We start from the raw sequence: 19682 nt of genomic DNA, 5'->3' as shown, positions 1-19682 counted from the left end.
CGCCTGCGCACCCCTTCCCAGAAAAAGTGCCAAGGAACCGAAGCTGCTTCTAGCCCTTTAAGATCCGAGGACCAGGCGTGGCTTCCGCAGAGGCCAATACGTACAGGGGAGCATGCGCGCGTTCTCCTTGTGAATTGCTGAGGGAGCCTCAACCCGCTGAGGCTTTCACTGCGCGTGTGCCGAGTCTCTCGCGTTCCCCGCCCCCGCCCCGCGTCCTCCTCCTCCTCCTCCTCCTCCTCCACCACCACTGTCTTCCCCAACCGGAGCCACTTGCAGGTGGGAGAGCGCAGCGCTCTCCAGACGGGGGCGGAGACACGTGGGCGGGACTTAGCGAATTTAAAGGGACCGAGTTTCATTAGTGCCTCCCTAGTCCCAGAGGGTTATTCGCATGTGCAGGGATTTGGTGGCAGCAGGGAGTCCTTGACTAGGTATCCTAGAGCATCAGGAAATCTCTATCCTACTCACACGCACGCGCGAGATTGCCTTTTTCCATCTCCGGTTTGAATAAAAGCAGGCGCGAACAGGGGTCAGCGAACCCGACATCAGAACTAGAGGCTTGCGGCGGCTGTTTCAACCCGGAAAGTTTAGGCAGACGTCCCAGTCTCCCGACTTCCGGTTCCGGTTTTTGGGCCCTGTCTGGCGGCCTTCACTATGGAAGAACCAGAGATGCAGCTGAAGGGGAAGAAAGGTGTTGCGGGATACCGGGCGGATTGGAGGGGTCGGGGAGTCGCCCGATCGCAGCCTGGCAAAGGCAGTGCGGGGCTCAGCGGAAAAGGGAGGCCAGTGTCTCCCGGCGGGAGGTGATGTGACAGCTGTGTTAGTAGTGACCCGGAGCAGGTGAAGGCTCTCTTTCTGTTTTTTTGTTTCTGAGACAAGGTCTCAGGATGTAGCCCTGGCTGTTTTGGAAAACTCGCTATGTAGATCAGGCTGGCCTCTAACACCTCTGCCTTTTTTTTTTTTTTTTTTTTTTTTTCTTCCGAGACAGGGTTTCTCTGTGTAGTTTTGGTGCCTGTCCTGGATTCTCGCTCTGTAGACCTGGCTGGCCTCGAACTCAGAGATCCACCTGCCTCTGCCTCCCAAGTACTGGGATTAAAGGCGCGCACCCCATGCTCAATGTAATTTGTTTCTTATCCTGTGAATAAGTAAACGAGCCTGCAGGCTTGGTGACGAAGTACTCTAAGAAGCGGGATTACTGATTGAAGGCCAGTTTATCTTAATGAGACTCAGTCTCAAGAGAAGAGCTGGGGCTGTAGGTCAATCGTGAGCATTTTGCCCAGAATGTTCAAGGCTCTGGGTTTGATCCCTGACATTGCAAAATAAATAGACTGCATAAGTGGGTTATTTTCTTTGGCTGGTGGAAAGGCGGGGCCTACGTCATTTTTGCCTTGGGTGTTGGCGCCATCTGCAGCCCGGAGCTGGGACTGTTGTCAGAGCTGGTCTGGTACCGTCAGGGGGAGTGGGTACAAGTGCAGTTGGAAGCAACAAGATTCTTGATGGATGGGGCAGGAAGGTTGGAGACTTGGCTGACTGGAAAGCCCTTGCTCGAAGTCTACCATGGGATGGTGGTTTATGTCAGTTGACTTGTGAGAGACACATGCGTTCTGGGGAAAAGGAAGCAGGCGGGCTTTACAGGCACATGGCTAGGTTCTGTAGAGGGCAACCTCAGTAGGCATGCTGCTATGGCAGGGCTAGTGATGGTGTATACCAAAGAGTTGTTCCAGCACAGCAAGGAATATGGACTTTCACACCATTCCCATCTTGGTCAAAGCAGAGTCCACACAAGATGTAGACTTGAGGCAGCTTTGGGTTCTCTGGTCACCCTCTGGTCAGCTAGAGCATGCTTCTCTTCCCAGCACTTGGGAGGCAGAGGCAGGAGGATTGCTGTGAGTTTGAGGACAGCCTGGTCTACACAGTGAGTTGCAGGGAATCCAGAGCTACTAGATTCTCATATGATGTTCCACACTGGTCTCTATATGATGTTATAAAGGAGCCCAAGGGGTCTCAGTGGCAATAGTTCACCAGTGTCCTCTGAAAGTGGGTTTGAAGTGGGAAAAGCCTATAAGTTCAGTGTGGATGACAGGTACTGGAGTGCACCCTGGCAGCTCCTCTCCTCTGATTGGGTGAGTTCAGTGTGGATGACAGGTACTGGAGTGCACCCTGGCAGCTCCTCTCTTCTGATTGGGTGAGTTCAGTGTGGATGACAGGTACTGGAGTGCACCCTGGCAGCTCCTCTCCTCTGATTGTGCTGGAAGATTGAACAACCAGGTGTCTAATGTGGGCTTGGGCTCCATTGGCAGAGTGCTTGCCTGGCATGCATGGAACTCTGGGCTACATGCCCAGCACCACATAAACTAGGTGTGCTGTCACACATCTGCATTTTCAGCAGTCAGGAGGTGGAGGCAGGAGGATTGGGAGTTCAAAGTCATCCTTGGTTACAGAAAGCTAATGTCTGCTCTGGGCTACATGAGACCCTAGCTTTAAAAACAAAAACTAGAGAGATGTCTCAGTAGTGGTCTTACAAATGACTGGGGTTTGGTCCCCAGCATTCACAGTGTGCAGCTCACAATCACCAGCTCTTCTGGCCTCCATGGCACTGCACTTATGTGTATATACACTCACACAGATACACACACACACACACATAATTCAAAATAAAATAAATACAAGGCTCTAATACTTGTCTCTTATTCCCATGCCCATTGTGTCAAACTCAGTCACAGACAAGTTCACTGAGAGTGTCTATGTCCTGGCCAACGAGCCATCAGTGGCCCTGTACCGGCTACAGGAACATGTGCGCCGCTCACTGCCGGAGCTGGCCCAGCACAAGGTGAGTTCTGCCAGGCCTGCCGAGGATCTCCCCCAAGTCCACTCACAGTTCCTGACCAGGAGTGGGGTGCTCCATGTGGAGGGCTGAAGTCAAAGCGGAGACTCTGGTGAGGTGGCCTGTGGCAGCCGAATCAGGCTGGACAGTGTAGGGACAGCCTTGGGCGGCTTTTGAAGGAGACAGCATGGTCTGTGTTAGTGACCAGCAAAGTGAGTGAAGAGCCCATGGAAGGGTGTGCCAGGCAGAAGAAATAGCCAGTGACAAGGGCTTGAGGCCTGCCAGGCACACAGCTTTAAGGGGGAAGAAGACTGCAGGAGGAAAAGTCTGTGGTCTAAGCAAGGAGTAGGGAAGCCCCCACCAAGACAGCTAAGGAATGGAGGACTCAGGTGGGGGGTGGAGGACTCAGGAGGGGGGTGAAGGACTCGGGTGGTAACTCAGAGGGGATCTGTCATAAGACACTTGTTCCCATAGAGCCTTCTCTCCTAACACATTCCCCAATTCTGCAGGCTGACATGCAGAGGTGGGAGGAGCAGAGCCAAGGTGCCATATACACCGTGGAGTATGCCTGCAGGTGAGACACCCTACTGCATCTGTCACAGGGCAGAGTGGCATAGATTCCCAATCCCCATCCCCACATTGAGGCACAGCCAGGACATCTCTGTTGGGTCCCTCACAGTTGTTCTTGGGGAGATTGGGAAATTGACTGTTTGCTCTAACTAGGGGTGAGGGCTCACTGGATAAAGTGCTCGCTGCACAAGTTCCATCTGAAGTACCCTTGTGAACAGTTATTGTGCACCAGTAAGTCCTGAGGAGCTGGAGGCAGGAGCATGTCCAGAGCTCCCCTAGGCAGCTGGTCCTGCCATCAAATTCCTAGTTTAGTGAGAGACTCTTGTCTCAAATTAGGGGCTAAGACTCCATTGCTGGAATTCTTGCATGAAAAATAAGGTGGAGAGCACTCATGGGTGCACACACACATGCAAACATCCACAAACACATATTCACACACAAACCACACAGACACAAAAATCAGCTCCCTCCCAGCTGTGGTACAGAGCCTGAGGCTGAACCACAGTTAAGGGGAGTCAGGGTTGCCCTCTACCCTCTGATGTGCCCTCCAGTGCAGATCCTGGCCAGCAGGTGCTGAACATGCCACCACTTCTACCAGCCATGTTGTTTTTGAGTTGGGTCTTGGTGTCTCTCCAGGCTGGCCTTGAATACCCAGGTTTAAGCAGTCCTTCTGCCTCTGCCTTCCCAGGAACTGAGGTCATTTTGCACATGACTTTTGCTCACACATGAGATTTTATTCAACATTTAGTGTGGGGGGGCACACATGTACCATGGAGCACACAAGTAGAGGTCAGAGGATAGTTGACGAGAGTCTGTTCTCCTTCCGCTGTGTGGACCCCAGCATAGAGCTGGGATTAAAGGAGCATGCTGCCATGCCTGGCTCCTCTCTGCATTTCTTAGGCCTCCTCAGTAGCAGGTTAGCTCTCCTTTTGAGTCATTGTCCCTGGGTCCTATAGCCAGGTTTTTCCACATGGTCCCCTAGCTGCTTACAAAATAATCATTCAAGGCTTAATATTAATTACCAATTGCAGGACCTATGGCAGGCTTCTTGTTAGCTAGCTCTTAAAACTTAACCCATTTCTATTCATCTATAAGTAAGCCAACCGGTACTTTTACGTCTTGCTTCTCCTGGTGGTGCTGGCATCTCTCCAGACTGACTTTTTCTTTCCTGTCTCTCTCCTTGGATTTCCCACCTGCTTCTAAGCTGCCTTGCCATAGGCCAGAGCAACTTCTTTATTAACCAATCATAGTAACACATATTTACAGCACACAGAAAGACCATCCCACAGCAGTGTCCAGCCACACTCACCCACTCCAGCATCTCATAGCTTCTGTAAAGTGCAGGTTCAGATAGCCAATTGCTTTTGATATGCACATCCTCGATTGCCTGGGCTTTTCATGGGCTCTTACTGAGACTCGATACCCTCATTTGCACAGTTCTGTGGGGTTTTCTGGACATGAGAGTAATAAAGCCCTTTACACAGACGACTTGGGGACTCATAGGAAATACGAGGGGACACTGCTGTATATGCATGCTCTCCACAAAGAAATGCTTTTTAAAAAAAGACTCATAGGGGCTGGAGAGATGGCTCAGAGGTTAAGAACAGACTGTTCTTCCAGAGGTCCTGAGTTCAATTCCCAGCATCCATATGGTGGCGCACAACCATCTGTAATGAGATCTGGCGCCCTCTTCTGGCCTGCAGGGATACATGCAAACAGAACACTGTATACATAATAAATAAATAAATCTTTAAAAGAAAAAAAAATTCATATAATTTTGAGATTGGGTCTCACTCTGCAGCCCAGGCTGCCTTCAAACCCAGGATCCTACTGCCTCAGCCTTCCCCAGTCCTGGGAGGACAGGCATGTACAACCATGCCTGATGTATACACTTCAAATCCTAAAAGCACAGTTACACAGCCAGCCAGCCACCTTTTAAACACTGCATAAAGAGCAGTTCCATCCCTGGAAAGCCGCACCCACAACAGTCACTGGGCTGAGAGGCATCCTTTCCCTGAGCAGGATGACAGTGTCTCAGGCAGGCAGACACTAGAGTGTTCACTTTACAGACATGAAACCTCCTTCAATTGTTAGTAGTTAATGGTGTTGAAGGCAGAGCTGACCGCTGCAGCTCCTCACTGAGGACCCTAGGCTGCTGGTGTGGCCAGGATAGGGACCTTCCTGGCAGTCTTGATGCTGATCTCACCCCTTCCGGTTTCAGTGCTGTGAAGAGCCTCGTGGACAGCAGTGTGTATTTCCGTAGTGTGGAAGGCCTGCTCAAACAGGCCATCAGTATCCGGGACCACATGAACACCAGCGCTCAGGGCCACAGGTAGCCTCAGCCACCTGTCCCCACCCAGCCCCTGTCACCACCCTAACCAGTGAGCTGTCCGGGTGTTCTTTGGTATCTGTGGCACAAATATCCTGTAACCCAGCTGCATGTGAGGAAAACAGCGGTGCCTGATTGACAGGCTCACAGGAACAATGGCCAAGAAACACAGGTCAAGGAGCAGTCTCCTGGCATCCTCAGGAATATGACCAGAGCAAAGCCCTGAGGCTGGCACTCTGGGCCTGTAAAAAGAGCAAGAGGAATAATTCAGTGGGAAGTTGAGGTTGGTGGGGAACTGGGCTTTACACCCTGCCCTGCTGTGGCTTCTCCAGCTGAGTACCTGCTATCCTTGGATTTTTTATGTGTTGGTTATAACTCAATAAACACAGGCAACCTGCACCAGCCTCAGCCAGTCTTTGCTTGGGGTCCACCGACTCTGGCCTGTCACTGGAATGAGAGGAGCTGTAGAAAGTGCTGCCGACCCCCTCTCCACTCTTGGATCTGTGTTGTACCCCATCTGCCCAGGCAGCCTGCCCTAGCCTCTGATGTAGGTGCTGATCCCACCCTTACTCAAGAGCTCAGGTCTTGGGGGGACCAGGGTGATTCTCCAACCTCTAGTCAGCTCAGCTGAGCTGTCCCCTGACCCGTGGCATCAGTCTCATGCACCCCAAATGTTTTGTTCCAGCCAGGAGAAACCATCCCCTCCTTCTGTGGCCTGACCCTGACCCCAGAAGACTCTCAGGGCCACCTCTGCTGAACTAACCCCTTTGTGTCCCTGCAGGAACCTGCTGTCTAACTGTTGGGCTTCCTGACTGCTCTTCTGGGATGGGAGGCTGTCTTGGGCAGTCCCACTCTGAATCTCTGTTGATCAGGCCTCTTGTCTCATCTTCCTCCCCTCCAGGCAGAGCCCTGCCTCCTATGCCCTGACCACTCGGCTGCGGTGGGGCCTTGGGGTTGTGCTCTCACTTCTCTGGTTTTCAGCCTTTTCTTCATGTAAACATGGTTCATCCAGCTGAGGCCTCATGATCAGTGATAGCTATACGTTGTGACAGCTGTGTCCATGCGGGAGAGAACCATCTCAAACCCTGACATCTTACAATACTATAAACTGACCAGCCCCTGAGGATGCTTCAGCCTGCACACAGCTGGGGGCTTCCTTTAGCCTTTGCCTGCTGCTGTGTTGGGGTGGGGGTCTAGGGTCCCCTCACTACCTCAAGCAGAGGGGCTGATCCTCATGGGCCCCATTGGTGCTGACCATCCTCTGCTGCAGAGGCCCAGGGGGTGTGAGAAGACTGGCTTGCAGCCAAAGCCCAGAGGCAGCAGAGTGCTCTTCCTAGACAGTACAGTCAGAGGGCGCTTATTGGGTGATGAGGTCATCAAGCACGGATTAAGCAGCTCACTTGTACAGTAAGCGTTTCTCAAGCTCCTTGGGTAGCAAGAACTTACTGGGCACCAGTCAGTGGGCATTCACTGAGTGTCTCAGCCTGCCAGGTTTCTGGGCACTCACTGGCTGTCACCCCCACCACAGGAGATGGGCAGTTCTTCACTTGAGAATCCCATGGGGCATCTGGGAGGACCCTAAGCTAGAAGGGCTCCCAGGTGTGTGCACTGTGATCCTATCAGCCCTGGTGCATCCCACTCCTGAGCACCCCTTCATTCCTGCCCCAGCCCACTCCTGGGCACCCCTTCATTCCTGCCCCAGCCCACTCCTGGGCACCCCTTCATTCCTGCCCCAGCCCACTCCTGGGCACCCCTTCATTCCTGCCCCAGCCCCCTCCTGGGCACCCCTTCATTCCTGCCCCAGCCCACTCCTGGGCACCCCTTCATTCCTGCCCCAGCCCACTCCTGGGCACCCCTTCATTCCTGCCCCAACCCACTCCTGGGCACCCCATTCATTCCTGCCCCAGCCCACTCCTGGGCACCCCTTCACTCCTACCCCAGCCTACACCTGGGCACCCCTTCATTCCTGCCCCAGCCCACTCCTGGGCACCCCTTCACTCCTACCCCAGCCTACACCTGGGCACCTTTCATTCCTGCCCCAGCCCACACCTGGGTGCCCCTTTGTTCTTGCCCATACCCAGCCCACACCTGGGTGCCCCTTCATTCCTGCCCATACCCAGCCCACACCTGGATGCCCCTTCGTTCCTGCCCATACCCAGCCCACACCTGGGTGCCCCTTCGTTCCTGCCCATACCCAGCCCACACCTGGGTGCCCCTTCATTCCTGCCCATACCCAGCCCACACCTGGATGCCCCTTCGTTCCTGCCCATACCCAGCCCACACGTGGGTGCCCCTGCGTCATGTGTCTCCTGGTCTGTTTACCTGGTGGCATCCTGGGCTCCTCCTGATCCCAGCTTCATCTCTACAGACTTCTTCACCTTCCTGAGATTGCTACCCCTCAGTCCCCCAAAGCCACTCTCCTCCAGTCACTTCATGGGGTCAGCTACACACTGCCTGTCTAAATCCATAACCCTCAACACAGTCTCATCTTATACAAGAGGAAACTGGTTTGGTGAGACAGCCTACCCCAGGTACTGCCCCACCTGCATGTACCAGGATTCACACCCTGGCCTTCTGGCCCTTTGCCCCCTTCCCCGCCCCCCTTCCAGTTCTTGCAGAAGCAGGCTCTTGGACACCACACTGAGAACTCAGCAGGAACTGAGCATCTAGCAAGGTGGCCAGTGTCTGGTGCCTCCTGGCTCAGCTGTAATTGCCATGAACCAGGGTCACTGTTCAGTAGCACCCCAGGGCAATCTTGGTTCGTAGACATTGAATGTCCAGGAGTTGTTCTTCCATGTTGGGGTCACATGACCCATATCATGTCACATAGCTCAAGACCAGACCCTGACCCTGCCTCGGATATGTGTGGTGCAGGGCTGGGTGCTGGCTTCTCTGAGATTGAGGTGAACACATCTCCCTGTCTGACCTCTTAGGAGACACTGGATAACTGTCTCTTACCTCCATCCAGGGCAGGACCTGAGACCCTGGCGTGGCTACCAGCTCCCATCTCCTGGATCATGATGGGGCAGGCCACATGTCTGGCCTACAACTGGGCCCTGGGTTCCATCCCCAGAATCACACACACACCAAACAAACTAAAAAACAAAAACAAAAAACCCACAAGCTCCAATCAAATAAATTGCCAAAGTTGGAGCAGTTGGAGCAAGAGCACTGTATCACATCTCTGCCTAAGACTGCAGGTAAGCCATGTACAGCAGGGGCCACCAGACCAACTGTGTGTCAGTCAGACATGTTAGGGGCTAGGGGGATGCCTCAGTCAGCTACCAGAACCCACATTTAAAAAGCCAGGCATGCCAGGCAGTGGTGGTGCACACCTTTAATCCCAGTGCTCGGGAGGCAGAGGCAGGCAGATCTATGAGTTTGAGGACAGCGGGGCTACATAGAGAAACCTTGTCTCAAAAAACAAAAACAAACAAACAAAAGGCCAGGAATGTGGCCCAAGCTTGTAACCCCGACACCCACACAAGTATGCTTCCATAGATACATGTGTGTAATTAGATAGTAAATGTAAAAAGTACCTTCAGGATTCAGCCACTGACACAACTGGGTGCTCTGAACTTTAGGGGGCAGGCCTGGGACACCTAGTGTGCTTCCAGGGCTCCTCAACACCCCCAGCCCCTGGGTGCCCCCTCATCTGGCAGCTGGCACCTTTCAGAGGTTCCAGAGTAGGACTCTGATCTGTCCCCCACCTCAGCACCTGTTACCCAAGCCTCCTCAGCCATGGTTAATAATTTACATCTCATTTACATTCCCCCCCCCAGCTGAGCATTGATCTTGGTGCACAGTCCTGCCCCATACAAACCCAGCAGAGGCTCCTGATCCTTTGAGAGTGAACTGAGCCTCCAAGGGACCAGGGCACTCAGAAAGCCTTATATCTGACCCCACACTGCTCCAACCAAAGCTCACAGCCTCCCCTCCCCACCTCACTCAGTAACTTGGAGACCTTCCTGTGCCATGGAACAACAAGCAAGACGGAACCTAGCAGCCACCTGACTAGGATTAACCTACAAGGGGTCTGACCTTGAGTGAAGAATAGGCTCCTCCAGACCTGTCAGGGCTGAAAGGGAACCCACGGTGGCCTGTGCTTATGACTTTTAATAAAACTTTTCTTTTGCATTTATTTTATTGGGGGGTACATTAGTATGGCACATATGTGGAGGAGGTCAGAGGACAACTTGGGGTGTCTTCCCACTATGGGGACCAAACTCAGGTCATCTGGTTTGGCAGCTAGCACCTTTTCCACTGAGCATCTCACAATCTTGAATTGATTTCCTTTTAGACAAGGCTCTTGCTATGTAACATAGGCTGGCCATGAGCTTCAGACCCTGCGCCTCAGCTCCTCCATGCTGAGGTCACAGCCCACCACCAGGCCCAGCGTTGCTAGCTTTTTAATAAATATTTCACTGTAAAGTTCAAATAAAACTTACTATGTTTTTTAGAGATTTACTTTATTTTTAGTTTTGCGAATGTGTGTGGGTATGCGGAAGTGCTGGTGTTCAGGAGGCTGGAAGAGGGTGCTGGGGTTAAAGTTGGTTGTGAGCCTCCATGGGGTGCTGGGAACCTAAGTCAGTCCTCTGCAAAACCAGAATGTACTCTTAAGCGCTGAGCCATCCTGTGGCCCCTCTGACTTCCATGTGCCCCCTGCCCCAAGCCTGCCTTTCATTTCCTGCTTTCTCTGCCCCTAGCCTCCAGGAACAGACCTGTGTGTGCCCCAGATGTGGCTCTGGCCTCCTCTTCACAGACTGCCTTCAGGGTCTGCAGGTGTTGAAGAGACACATGCAGACAGGCTTTGGTGCCAGCATGCTGGGCCTGGCTCCCACAAGTCCCCGGTGAGGACGTAGAGTCTGATGCACCCCAGCATTGGATGGATGGAGTTCAGGGAGGAGGTTCTCAAACAGAGAGGATGGGAAAGATGGAGAAATGGCTCCCCCAGAACCTGTGGCTTTTGTCCCTACTTTATCCACTAGCAGAGAGGTGAAGTGGCCAGCCAATGAGCACACAGCAGACCCTGCAAAGGGGCGGGCCTTTCTAATCCCAGGATAAGTGGGCCCCCAGAAAGCTTTCAGCCCTTCCCTGCTGGGTGTGGTGACTCAAGCTTGTCATCCCAGCACTGCTAGTGAAGTCAACCAGACCTTCAGAGTGGGCCTGTCTCACAGCCAGGCCAACGTCAGAAATGGAGGGTTCTCTCTTTGTTTTGTCCCCAGTACAAGGTCTCTCTGTGTAGCCCAGGCTGGCCTACTGAGCGATCCTCCTGCCTCTGCCTCCCGAGTACTGGGACTAAAAGCATTTGTCACCACACCAGGCTCAGGGTTGTTATTACATAAGTAATTTGAAGCCAACTTCGGCTCCTCACAAGAGACAGAGCAAAAAATCCAAGAAGCGAAGAGCCTTGGCTTTCAGACCTCCTTGTCCCTCGCTCCATCCGCTCATATACCGCCTCACCTGAATAACCAGAGGTAGCAGTAACTTGACTGTCCCTCCAGGGACACTGAAGGTGACGGGATTGAAGGGGTCCAGGGCAGTGGGGCGAGCCTCAGTGGGTGTGGGGCGTGGCTTTGTGTGGGCGGGTTGGGCCCTGGCCGGGGCCCTGCTGCAGCTGCCGCCCTCACGTAACCAGAGCCTGCCGGTTGCATCAGAGCCAGGGGGAGGTGGCCAGGTAAACAGCGGGGCCCCGGGGGGGCCGAGGCTCCCCAGGCTCCTTCACCTACAGGAGCCTTGTTCTTCATCTCTGAGCCTAGGCAGAAGCCCCCAGGCTGGGCGCAGAGCTTGATGTGTCCTGGGGACACCTGGGAGTGTGGAGTGAGCAACTGGGCACTGGGCGAGGGCAGGGGACTCATCTATCGCACAGCACGAATCTAGGGGCTAAGGCAAGAGGACTGCCCTGAGCCCTGAGTGAAACATGCTGGGGCGGGGGGGCTGGGAAATTGTGCTGAACCTACAGGCAGGGTGTGGAACAAGGCAGAGGCCACCCGGTTAGCTATGCTGCCCCACACTCCAAAGTCCTTCACCCAGGGGCAAACTCCTCATGTTGGAAAACCCACTGCAGACGTCCCAGTTTCTGGGGCGCTCCCCACGCTCCTAGTCTTGCTCTCTTCCACAATTCTGGTCTGACCTCCCACTGTCCCCCTGGCCCAGCCCCACCTCCCAAGATTTGGGGAGTGGGGAATACAGATTCTACTCCCGCCATCCTGGGGCCTTCACTCCACAGCCAGCTTTGTCCCTGACCTCTGATCCTGTGATTCTTTTCCCCTTTGATGCTCACCTCAAGCACTTTCGGCCTGGGTCTTCTGGCCATGACCCTATGCAGGATGGTGCTGGGACTCCAAGCTGAGTGGATGGGAGTCCTAGAAGGCCCCACACAGTGACCTTCCCTCTGCAAAGCCAGAGGTGAGATGAGACAGGGGCATGGTAGTGGAAGACCGGAAGAGGACTGGGTCAAGTCACGAGGTCAGCAGGGTCCGTAGAAGCAGAGGACACTGGCAGGAGGCACAGTTGGGTGGGGCTACATAGGTGATCCCAGGCCCCTGTGAAGGGGTTCCAATTTCAGGAGGCCGTGAGCCAGTATTAAAGGCTGGCTTGGTCCCATTTGCCAGCAGAATCAGGGCTCTAAGAAATTATTTTATTTATTTATTGGATAGTCTCAATCAGTAGCCTAGGTTGCCCTGGAACTTGAAACAATCCTGCCTCTGCCTTGTCAGTCAGTCCTAAGGTTACATCGGTGGTGTTTGTCCTTTCAGTGTGGGGTGGGGGCGACTTGCCGCAGGCCAGGCAAGCACTCCTTCACGCCTCTTATTTGCTCATTTTCTGCTACTGTGTTACCAAGTTGTCTGGGCTGGCCTTAGACTCACCACCCTCCTGTCTCAGCCTCCTGAGTACCCGGGCCCAGTTTATTTATTTCTTTAATTAGAGGCAGAGTCTCAAAATTGCCCAGGATGCCCTTGATCCAGAAACTTAGCATACTCCAGCTGGAAGAGCTGGGAGGACAGACTGTCATCCAAACAGGTGGCAGCGTACATCACTCATGTGTGAGGTCCAGGCTAACAGTGGCAGAGCTCTGAACAAGGTCCTAATTAAGGTCAGGGTCACTGTGAAGTGACCTCATGGAGAAACCCAGTTGTTTACATGCATCCTTGCCATGTATTGTTTTTTAAATCATCTTTATTTATATAGATATGTGGGCCACAGCGTGGGGATGTCAGATTCCACTATTCAAGTCCCAGGGTTTGAACTCTGTTCATCATAGCAGTTTCAACTGGCTGCCCGGCCCTGTTCCCCCCCCCCCCCCCGTTTCTTTTGTATATTTTATTTTTATTCTATGTTTATTGGTGTTTTGCCTGCATGTATGTCTATGTGAGGGTGTCAGATTTTGGAGTTAGAGACAGTTGTTAGTTGCCATGTGGGAGCTGGGAATTGAACTCTGGTCCTCTGGAAGAGCAGTCAGTGCTCTTAACCGCTGAGCCATCTCTCCCACCTCCGCTTTCTTCTGTTTCTTGTTGGTGGTGGTATTTTGTTTTGTTTTGTTTTCATGACAGGGTTTCTTTGTATAGCCCTGTCCTGCAACTCGCTTTGTAAACCAGACTGGCCTCGAACTCACAGGCATGCACCGCCAAGCCCTGCTTCTCTATTCTCAGTTGGGATCAGCCGGGAGCCTCCCAAGCATCCGCCCCTATGCAAACGAGTCCCACCTCCATCCAATCACCTCTCGGGGGCGGGGCTGCGCGGGAAGACGGCTGAGGCTGGGCGGGAGCAGAGCTCAATGTTCAGCAGCAGTAGATGCTTGGACTAGCAGGGCACAGCAGGTGCAGCCGGCAGGGACCTACTACCAGGACTGCAGAGGTGGGTGCAGTGTGTGTGTTGCGGTGTCTGAGGGATAGGGGGCCTGGGTATCAGGAGTGTTTGCTGAGTAGGGTCTTGGTCTAGCCCAAGCTAGTCTGGAAGTTAATATATAGCTCAGGTCAGCCTCAAATTCACAGCAGTCCTCCTACTCAGTCTACAGAGTGTGGTGATCACAAGCCTGTGACCACACTCAACTGTTGGAGGCTTCTTCCCCTTGAGAGGAGGGAGTTTAAGACAGAGTCTTACTCTTTGTCCAGGTTAGTCTGGAATTCACTGTGTAGCTCAGGTCAACCTCAAACCCTCATTCCCTAGCTGGGATCTCAAGTGTGAACACACTCCATGGTTTGAGGGTTCTTTTGGGAGTTTGAAAAAGGGTCTCACTCTGTAGCCCAGGCTGGCCTAGAAGTCTGTGTAGCCGTGTTTGGTGGTACATGCCTTTAATCCCAGTAAGGCAGAGCCAGACAGATCTTTCCAGGCCAGCCTGGTCTATATAATGAACCCTAAGCTAGACAAAGCTATATAGTGAGACTTTGGCAAAAAAAAGACACCTCTGTAGCTCAGGCTAACCTAGACCTCATGGCAATCTATTTTTGGTCTTTCAAGTGTCACAGTCACAGTTGTGTACCCATTGATGGCTGTGTTTGTGAGTTTCTTAGTTTTGGGTCGAGGGGTATTGAAAGTTTGAGATAGGGTTTCTGTATGTAGCCAAGGCTAGCCTCAAGCATTCATCAATCCTACCTCAGTTTCCAAAATGTGAGATCACAGATGTGTCTCTGCTTGAGGCACTGTTTGAAGTTTTGGTGAGGGTTGGTTCTGTGATGAAGTTACGTTTCTGAGCTGAGACACCCGTCTTGGGGTGCACACCCCTCTTGGGGTGCACACCACTTGGCAGCCATTGCCCATTTTCCTGCGGGCATGTGTCTTCCTTAGAAACTGCATCAGAAACAATTCACAGACACCGAGCAGGTGTCCCTTTCATGGTCCTGACCCACTCCCTGCCTCCAGGGCCTGCCTGGCCCTAGCCTAGATGCAGACAGCGTTCAGACACAGTCTAGGTCTCCACCTGCTTGCCTTGGAGTCCTTACTGGGAAAGTTGAGGACTATGGCCTTGTGGGACTGGGGACAGGAATTCTGACTGTTGTTGTGAACAAACCCAGGTTCAAAGGAGCCCTTGGTGGACAGGGGTTGGAGAGAATGCTTGACTAGAATTCACCAGTGAGGATCTGGGGAGATCGCCTGGGGAAGTGTGCAAGTTCCATCCCAGGCACTGGAGGTGGGGTAGGGACATCTACTTCAATTAAGAAGGATCAGTGTTTTCAGTTTGCCTGCTAGGTTTGCAGAGGCCTCTGAAAGGGTGTACTTCTCTCTCCAGACTGGGTCTGTCACCCACTCTGTAGCTAAAGAGAGAACAAAACTTGTCCTGAGCCATGTAGTGGCGGCAGTGGTGCATGCCTTTAATCCCAGCACTCGGGAGGCAGAGCCAGGTGGATCATTGTGAGTTCAAGGCCAGCCTGGGCTACAGAGTGAGTTTCAGGACAGCCAGGGATACACAGAGAAACCCTGTCTCCAAAACAAAACAAAACTTGTCCTGAAGGGGACAGAATTTGGGGATACTTAAGGCTGGAGGCCATGTGAAAGCTGGCTTGGATTTTTCTCTTTATTGTTTTAAAGATTTTTTTAAAATTATTTTTAAATACTATGTATAGGGCAGAGAGAGGGCACCTATGAGCTGAAGTTGTGACCCATTTGCTGTGGGTACTGGGAACTAGAGTCCTCTGCAACAGTAGTGAGCACTCTGAACCACGAAGCATCTCTTCAGCTCAGAAGCAGTCTTGAGGCAGGGTGTCAAGTTGCCCAGGCCAGTCTTGAAGTCCTGATCTCCCAGCTCCCACCTCCTCAGCGCTGGGTGACAGATGTCACCAGGCCCAGCTTACGAGGCTGGATTTCTGAAGAGAGGATTCTAGGGCCAGGTGGGGAAACCCAGCCCCCTTGGAGAAGGATGGGGCTCAAGGCCACTCCAGGCCCGTGAGAGAATAGAAGCTTTGGAAGGGGCCTCACCTCCGCCACCCACCTTTCCTGAGGTACTGCCCTTCTCTGCCTCTGTCTGCCTCTGTGACCGTGGCAAGGCAACTTGCGCCCAAACTTGGTTTCCAGGAGTTTTGTTTTGTTTTATTGGTTTTTCAAGACAAGGTTTCCCTGCATAACTTTGGCTGTCCTAGAACTTGCTCTATAGACCAGGCTGGCCTTGAACTTATAGAGATTCACCTGCCTCTGCCTCCCCAGTGCTAGGATTAAAGACGTGCACCACCACCACCGACTGGCTTCCTGTTTTGTTTTTGTTTTGTTTGTTTGAGATATCGCAGGCTGGCTTCAGAGTTGCTGTGTAGCTAAGGATGACCTTGAGCTCTCGATCCTTCTGCATCTCAGAGCTAGGATGATAGGCATATGCCATCATATCTGGCTTTGCCAGGGACATGTGTATCTGTCCTGACATACCCAGTCTGGGACCTAGATTCAGAGTCTGGGATGGCAAAAGCAGACCCCTCCCCAGTGTGGAGTGTGGCAGGCTGATGCTTCTGCCCAAGCCTGCTCCTAACTGGAGCCTGGAAGTCTTGCCGCCCAGCCCTGGGGGAGCCCGTGTCCTCTGATTAGGAGGACCCATGCCCTCAGTAGCTGGCTGTTTTTCTGAGGCAGGTTGAGTGCCAATGGCTTAGGCACACAGTAGGTGCTCAATCGTAATAGATGCTGTGAGCTGTTTCCAAGTAGAGGGGCTGGGGAGAGGCCACTCACCCCTGTCCACCCTCTTTAGGTCTTAGTTTACTCCAAGTCGGGGTGAGGACAAGAAGGAGGCAGAGATGGTGGTGAAGTCCTGGTGTCACCAAGCTGTGCACTCAGGCTAGGCTCATCTTTCCCAACCCGCAGCCCTGGTGGTCCAGGCCACAGCTCGTCCTGCTGTGTGCCATCCAGGTTTCCATCCGAGAACCCTGAATCAACATAACCCATCCCATAGTGCTCTGCTCTTTGCGCCCCACTGTCTGCAGCTGTCACTCATCCTGTGGGACCCTGAGGGAGTGGGCGTTCCCCAAGGAACAGGCTTCAGCATCAGCCTCCCTCTTCGGGACCTCTGCCCTGGCTCTGCTGTCCACCAGGCAGGCTAGCCTTTTGTCCCTACCTGGGTGGCGTCTTCCTGTCTTCCAGGCCTCCTCAGATGGCCACTCTCACAGTCACTGGCCCAAGTGTCCCATTTTTTCTTTCCTTTTTTAGATAGGCTCCTATGCAGCCCAGGCCACCCTCAAACTCACTGTTTAGCTGAGGCTAGCCTCTTGGTCCTGCATCCACCTCCCAATTGCTGGATGACAGGCACAAGCTACCAGACCAAGCTATTCTTTCCTTTCCTTCCACACACAGTTATGTATCTGCCGTTGACGGCCAGAGGGGAGCCCATTGTTTGTCCACCCTTGCCTGGGTGTCCCTGACATTTCTGGGCACACAAAGCAGGACACAAGATGTCCCCACACCTCATCTCAGGTTTCCAGCTAGTATGTCTTGGGGCTTTTGAAGCCGTGGGCAGAGTCCCTTCCGCCCAGTGCTGACAGATGTGTTAATTTCCCAAGCAGGGAGGCCTGGGCCTCTGGGGACCAATTCTCTGAGGGAAGATCTTTCTGTGGAACAAAGAGGGAAATCTTGGGCTGTCCCTGAAGCCACTGTGGAGGCTCGAGGGACATGTCTGGGGTCCTTGGGTACCCCTGACATGGGGCAGCAGGATCAGGCTCAGAGCATGGGTCTGCCTGCCCCTGCTCCTAGGCAGTGGCCATTACCAGGTGGGTGATCACACCTATGGGTGCCCTCTTACCTTTTGAGACAGTCTCTCACTAAACCTGGAACTTGCCATTTGGCAAGACTGGCCAGCCATCAAGTCTTCAGGCTCTGCCTGGCTTGTGTATGGGGTCTGGGGATCAAACCCAGGTCCACATGCTTAAACATCTGACCTATTGAGCCTTCTCCTCAGCCATGTCTCTCCCCAACTCCCCGTCTCTGTCTCTTTGTTAAATTTGATTTTTATTTTATGTGCAGGGGTTTTTGTTTTGTTTTTCAATTTTGTTGTCGCTGTTGTTCTGAGACAGGGTCTCACTGTGTAGCCTTGGCTAGCCTGAAATTCACTATGTAGACCAGGCTGGTCTTGAACTCAGAGATCTGTCTGCCTCTGCCTCACAGTGCCAGGAATAAAGGCATGCACCACCAAGTGTGGTTTGCTTTGTTTTAATATAGGGTCTCACATAGCCCAGGCTGGCCTTGAACTCATGTAGTTGAAGCATCCTTGAACATCTTTGTGCTGGTATTACAGGTGTGTGCTATGTCTGTTTCCGTGGGATGGTGGGGATGGAATCCAGACTTCAACTGGATGAGAATGTCTTTTTTTTTTTTTTTGGTTTTTCGAGACAGGGTTTCTCTGTGTAGCTTTTCCTGGATCTTGCTCTGTAGACCAGACTAGCCTCAAACTCACAAAGATCTGCCTGGCTCTGCCTCCCAAGTGCTGGGATTAAATGCATGTGCCACCACCACCCCACAGGCCATCTGTGGCCTCAGGTTTGTGTTGTGTGCCATGAGATCCTTAAAAGGAGACCGAGGACAAGGAGTGGGCTGGCCTAGCACACACCATGCCCTGCATGTCAACATATCTTCAACCCAAAAGGAAGAAAGCAACTTGGAAGAGCATTTGTTGGCCCTTGACCCAGCTCTGGACAGCCAGCCAGTGGCTACTATGGCTCCTGACACAGTGTTGGTTCCACTGAATTCACCATCTGTGACCCCCCCACCTTGAACAGATCAGAGGTTCCCAACTGGGCCTCGGTTCCCTCAGAGACACCAGAGAGACCCATGGACACAGGAACACCCAGGGCCTTCCTAGAATTCTGGAAATGAGATTTGCCCCAACCCCTCAGATCTCTCAGAGCCTCATGCTAAATGTTGAGCACCCACCTCAGTAGGGAAGCTGGGGCAGGGCTGGGGCCCCACAGGGACAGGACCACCTTATCTGGGGATGCGTGCATGTCATAGGGTCCAGTGTGGATTTAGAGGTCTGCATATGGGTGCAAGAACCATTGAGGGAGGGTTTGTGAGTGTTTGGGGTCTCCCTGCGTGTCTGAGGGACTAGCTGGGTCTAGGTGCTAGGTGGAAGCTGCGTGCATTTGAGGATTGACACTTCTTGGAGATTCCGTAGCCAGTCTCATGTTGGGGCTAATGTTTGGAGAGCTGTGTGGATTTAGGGGTATCTCTATGTTTTTGTTTTGTGAGATGGGATTTCACTGTAGCCCAGGCTACCCAGGAACTCACTATTTACTCGTTGGTTTTGAACTGAAAGCAATCCTCATGCCTCACCTCCTGAACTCCGGAGTAACAAGTGTTACACTAGACCAGATCCTCTGAAGACTTTTGTAGGCAGGGATCCCAGAATGTTTGGGGGATCCGATGTTATATTCCTGTGGTCCGAGGTAGTCTCCCCCTAATCTGTCCATCTGGTGAGTGTCTGTTTCTCCAGCTCCCCTAGCCACCCAGCACCCAGCATGGGACTACTTGGGACCTTTATACTGGTCTGTCCCCTGCCCAGAGGCTAAGGAGAGGTGACCCCGAAGCCATCTGAAAGGACTGGACAGCCAGGCACCCCCTGGCGGTCCAGACTGACCCGGTTTTGGTGGTGAAGCTGCAGCTACTGCGGGGGTGCTGGTCACACACCCCTGCTCAGCCGGGCAGGTGCTCGGCCCAGAGTTGAGGGGCGAGGCCCCGCGCCCTGTCCTTCAGGCCCAGCCCAATGCGGAGGGGCGTGCAGCCCGCTGCAGCTGCGGGGGCGATGGGCAGCTGGGGTCGCTCTCAGCGGCTCGGCCCCCAGGAGAGGGCGGGGAGGGGTCCCGGTTTTCCAGGGGGCGCTTCCTGTCTTCGTAATGAGGAGTCCTGGGAGCAGGTGATGAAACCGCAGCCCGGGTTGCGTGAGGCCGCGTGTCCCGCGGGCCTGGCTCCCACCTGCCTCTCACTTCTGCTTTCTCTGCTCGCGCTGGGCTGTGGGTCCCTGTGCAGCCCGTGGATCTCCACACACCCAACAACACCAAA

The 19682-nt window shown here is 53.3% G+C and overlaps 2 protein-coding genes across 2 annotated transcripts in view; both read left to right on the top strand.

Moving 5' to 3' along the window:
• The first annotated feature begins 384 nt into the window (after positions 1 to 384).
• Positions 385 to 6122, top strand: Borcs8 (BLOC-1 related complex subunit 8). The gene is made up of 4 exons (XM_036209530.1): positions 385 to 688; positions 2715 to 2827; positions 3331 to 3395; positions 5613 to 6122. Exons 1-4 carry the CDS (start codon positions 652 to 654, stop codon positions 5725 to 5727), a joined length of 330 nt encoding a protein of 109 aa, XP_036065423.1. The 5' UTR covers positions 385 to 651; the 3' UTR covers positions 5728 to 6122.
• Positions 6123 to 13339: 7217 nt separating this feature from the next.
• Positions 13340 to 19682, top strand: part of LOC118597789 (myocyte-specific enhancer factor 2B-like) — an 8459-nt gene continuing 2116 nt past the window's right edge. The window contains exons 1-2 of the mRNA XM_036209450.1: positions 13340 to 13577; positions 19279 to 19513. Coding sequence (XP_036065343.1) covers positions 13340 to 13577; positions 19279 to 19513 — 473 coding nt within the window. The remainder of the gene's footprint in view (positions 13578 to 19278; positions 19514 to 19682) is intronic.

Source organism: Onychomys torridus, chromosome 17 (assembly GCF_903995425.1).
Source record: "Onychomys torridus chromosome 17, mOncTor1.1, whole genome shotgun sequence".
Taxonomy (NCBI): Eukaryota; Metazoa; Chordata; class Mammalia; order Rodentia; family Cricetidae; genus Onychomys; species Onychomys torridus.
Note: the sequence above shows the minus strand (reverse complement) of the source record. Positions and strands in the feature narration are given on the sequence as shown.

Excerpts from the sequence above, each read along its gene's own strand:
- Borcs8 (XM_036209530.1), top strand. The coding sequence starts at position 652 with ATGGAAGAACCAGAGATGCAGCTGAAGGGGAAGAAAG. Across the intron at positions 689-2,714 it reads GCAGCTGAAGGGGAAGAAAG|TCACAGACAAGTTCACTGAG; the intron begins GTGTTGCGGGAT and ends TGTCAAACTCAG. Across the intron at positions 2,828-3,330 it reads CGGAGCTGGCCCAGCACAAG|GCTGACATGCAGAGGTGGGA; the intron begins GTGAGTTCTGCC and ends CCAATTCTGCAG.